At 33.6% G+C, this 4382-nt stretch overlaps 1 protein-coding gene across 1 annotated transcript; it reads left to right on the top strand.

Annotated features, from left to right (window-relative positions):
- The first annotated feature begins 563 nt into the window (after nucleotides 1–563).
- Nucleotides 564–3014, top strand: LOC118203018 (uncharacterized). The gene is made up of 2 exons (XM_085810298.1): nucleotides 564–766; nucleotides 2124–3014. The coding sequence occupies exons 1-2, from the start codon at nucleotides 669–671 to the stop codon at nucleotides 2836–2838; spliced, it is 813 nt and encodes a 270-aa protein (XP_085666424.1). The 5' UTR covers nucleotides 564–668; the 3' UTR covers nucleotides 2839–3014.
- The last annotated feature ends 1368 nt before the right edge of the window (nucleotides 3015–4382 follow it).

The raw sequence follows: 4382 nt of genomic DNA, 5'->3' as shown, positions 1-4382 counted from the left end.
ATTTTTCGGCTCGATAGTTAAGCTAATCGCATTTACGCTGACGGTAAAAGTTAGCATTAATAAAATGTCACAAACAGGCAACTGAAACTTAAATATTGTGAAACAAATTCATTAAAGTAAAATCTTAACTAAATTTTAGTAAAAGGTTTGGTAAGAATTGTTGCACATTTTGTTACATAAACAGTTAAAAAATAATTCTAATTTTCCGAAAAAATTTACTTATTTATTAAAAATAATAATGATTCGAAAAGAATGATATAATTAATAGAAAAGAAGATAAGGAAGGATACATTCGAAAAGAAGGATGCATTCATTGTCATAGAGCGACTTCTGACATTATAGTATTAAAATGGGGATTCTCTCGGTGGTGTCGGCCAAAGCTGAATGTAAGTAAAGCGTCGACACTTTAATGGGAGAACTCGCGCTTCGAAGCGACCGCAACGCTCGTAGCGGTAGCGATGTGGAAACACAATCAGTAAAATTGCGCATGCTCTTTTTCTTTTCAGTCATTGGTTGTTTTCTATTCCAGATATTCTACAGATTTGTTTGATTCTGCCCAAATCTTGTTAGCTGCTAACGTGAATTTCTTGTGTTAGTTATAACTTATTAATTTGTTCTTTTTAATTATAAAAGGCTCTTTTCAGAACCATTTTTAAAAATTTCTTATAATGGCGTATCGATACTGCCGATTTAAGGATTGCAAGAGTAAGATTTCGTCAAAATCCGATGGAATACATTTCTACACATTTCCTCGAGACGAACAAAGGTTAGTACTCAATTATTTTTCACTTTTACTATTTGTAAGGGGATTCGAAATGTGATATATTGTTGTGTGTTTATATTTAATGTTGTAATGTGTTTATATTTAAACGTGAGAATAATTTTGTCGTGCATGGTATGGTTCATAAAATATTGTGTGTCCTTAAAAATCTATCGGTTTACACTGGAAAAACAATTATGTGATTTACAGTTAGCATTTTATCAGCAACATTTAGGGCATTTTAGTAATGTTTACTTTATTTAAAATTTATGTAGTGAAATTTTTTATAAAAAATAATAAAAAATTTTAATAAAAAATTGTATGTATTGGGTTAAAAAAAGGTCTCACTTAATTCATAGACTGTTTTTAACAACCCTGAAACCCTGTGGTATAGTTGCAAGTAAAGTTTGTGGATATATAGAAAGAAATTTAGATCTTAACAGTAAAAAAGTCTCTTAAAAGCGTAGAGGAATCAGTGCCATACTGAATGATGACGAAAATTTATAATTGGTGTTCAACATAAAATTATGAAACTTAGTGTTAAATCTATGTACAGGCGCTGTTCCCAGTACAAGTGTCCCACTCATCAAGGTGTCCAACTTAAGAGGTTTCACTGTATTAAAAATTAAAGTATTTGCTAGAGAGAAAAGAAATGCATTTGTACTGTAATTTTAAAACGCTAACAAATTTATTGATTTCGTATGTGTATGTGTGGAACGTTGTAAGGTAAACTTTTAGGTCTCATGCAAAACTAGCTTACAGTAGACTTGAAGCAACTATTCATTTTGTCTGATATGACTATAAGGTCAGATGGCTGCAAAAGTTTAAACAACATTTTTATTTTAAAAATTCAGAACATAAAAGCACTTTCTTCTTGCTCAAAATACGCCAACACTTGTTTTGAAGAACTAAACAGTATTAAAATAAACTCAAATATTCAATTTGAAAATATTGGCTCATGATTTCTACACTAACTTAGACCAACGACAACCAGAATGGCAAGCCCGGGTTTTAGAATGCAATGCTATCAAAGTAACGAGCACATAACAGAGTCTGCTCTAAAAGCACATCCTCCCTCACACACACACTTTTAGCCTCAAACATATCTACTTAAATACTGTAACTTATTTGCATTCTGGTGAGGAACGAAAAAAGTGGACTTGACAGTAAAAATTCAAATAATAAAAATAAATGGTTAATTAACATAAGAACCTTAAATTATAGATATTTCAAAAGGCCTTAGCAATCAAAAGGTTTGAAATAAGCTACAACTCTATAATTTTGAAAAGTTAGTAATGTTTATGAATAATTTTTAATTATTGTATGTTTGAATATAATCCATGTATTATACTTTTCTTTTCAGATGCCAAGCATGGGTTAAGGCTTCCCAAAATGATAAGCTCATTGGCATTCCCGCTTCTGAGTTGTATAAAAAAGCATATCTCTGCATGTTTCATTTTCAAGACTGGTGTTTTACAAATGTTACTACGAAACATCGTCTAGTTCACAATGCTGTGCCATGTTGTCCGAAATCGCACGTAACAAAGAATGCAGTTTCAAATCAGCATGTGCCTAATTTAAGTGACACTCCTTTCTCAAGTGCTATGGATAATCATTTAATATCCCCATTTCCTGTTCAAGGACCAAGTAACCGACAAACACCAGTAGCCTGCAGCACACCAAAGTCGCATTATTCAGCGAGAAAATATACGCCCAGAAAATCAGTATTGGCAAATACTGTTAAAAAGTATCGGGACATGGCAAGACGACTAAAATTAAAAGTGGCATCTTCAGAGAGAAAATCTATAGCTTATTCTTTTGAAAAAAAAATTAGTCAAAGGGTTAGCAAAAAATGTTCATTCATTCAGCGGCAGGTAATATTGAACACTCAAAAAACAAAAGGCAGGCGTTTTACGCAATCTGACAAAACTGATGCCTATCGCATCTACAGTAAAAGTAGAGCAGCATATCGTGTTTTAAAAGAATTTCTTCAGCTACCAGATGAACGAACTCTTCAGCGTTTTGTGTCATCGAAGCTCTCATACACAGGGATTAGTGCAGATGTTGAAACTAAATAACGTTTGCATAATCCGAGTTCAGAAAACAAAATATTTATTTTACATATTTTAAAGAAATAACGTTCTGAAACAACATGTTTCATCTACACAATCAATCGACGCTTTCACCAGAGCATTACGCCATCAAACTTGGCACACATCCAAAAGTTCAAATTGAAGAATTACAGAAGCGTTGTTGCCACACAAGAAAAGACATATAGTTACAACTTCACACAATAATAAAACAAAAACACACTTTTGAAAAATAGACAATAATAATAAAAATAGTAATAATAAAATTCTTAACAATATTTTCTCGATTATGCAACATCCTCCCCCCTTTTTGAGTCAGTGGCAAACGACTCAAAAAAGTTCTTTAACCATGCGAACTAGCCGTTCCCACCAACCTCCCCACCAGGAGGCTGTTGGTGGATTGAATTTCCATACTATTCTCTTTATTTTTGCCTCATTCTCTATTATGTCCCAGTTAAGTTTAGACATTTCGTTATACGTTCCTCGGAAGTTAGTCCCATTGTCAGAATAAATGGTTCGTGGTCTGCCACGTCTGGCTATAAAACGTCTTAAAGCCAAAAGAAAAGATTCTGTTGATAACGAAGTCACTAGTTCTAGATGGATTGCCCTGTACACAGCGCATGTGAAGAGTGCCATCCATACCTTCTTACCGTCTTTCAAAAACAATGGGCCAGCTAAATCTACTCCCAAAATTTCAAAAGCCCTATAATCTCCTACGCGATCTTCAGGAAGAGGAGTCACTTCGCAAGACATCGGTTTCGCTTTATATCGTTGACATATTACACACCCTTTTAACACATTACGCACAGATTTACGTTGTTTTAGTATCCAGAATCTTTCTCTTAAAATAGATTGAAGCATTTGAGTTCCAGCATGACAATGATTCTTATGAACTGACTCAATTAACAATGTAGTAAAGATACATTTACTCGGTAACAAAATTGGTGTTAAAAATTCAGAATTGTCTTTGCGTTCCAATATTCTAGTTTTAACTCTTATAATTTTTTCATTATCAATGAATACATCAAGTGGATTAAGAGCTCCAATGTCAGGGAAATTTGAGCTTTGAACCAACCGAATCAAAACTTTTTCGGAATTTATGATTTCAGCAACAGTTAGTTTAGATTCTTTACACAAATTTGACTTCTTCCTACAGTTAGAAATAAAACGTAACACCCAACCGGTTACACGAATCATTTTCTCATAATCAGAAACTCTTTCTGCATACCAAGGAGTGGTATCCTCTGAAAAGTTAACATTAATAAGTTTTACCTTCCTCTTTTCCAAGTCAGCTTCACTCGGCTGACAAACAATATTGGTAGGCCAAAATTCAGGGCTTTCTCTTAGCCAGAGAGGTCCCTTAAACCACTCCGAGTTAATAATTTTTTTAGCAGAGCAACCTCGAGATAACACATCTTGCTGGGTTCATATTACCAGGCACATGCCTCCATGATTCAGGTTTTGTCAACTTAATAATTTCTTTAACACGATTGTTTACAAAGTTTGACCAATTACCAGGATTTCTGATCCAC

The sequence above is a fragment of the Stegodyphus dumicola genome, chromosome 2 (assembly GCF_044657685.1).
Source record: "Stegodyphus dumicola isolate Sdum_Otavi_A_Nest chromosome 2, ASM4465768v1".
In the NCBI taxonomy this organism is placed as follows: Eukaryota; Metazoa; Arthropoda; class Arachnida; order Araneae; family Eresidae; genus Stegodyphus; species Stegodyphus dumicola.
This window is presented reverse-complemented; position numbering and strand designations above follow the sequence as displayed.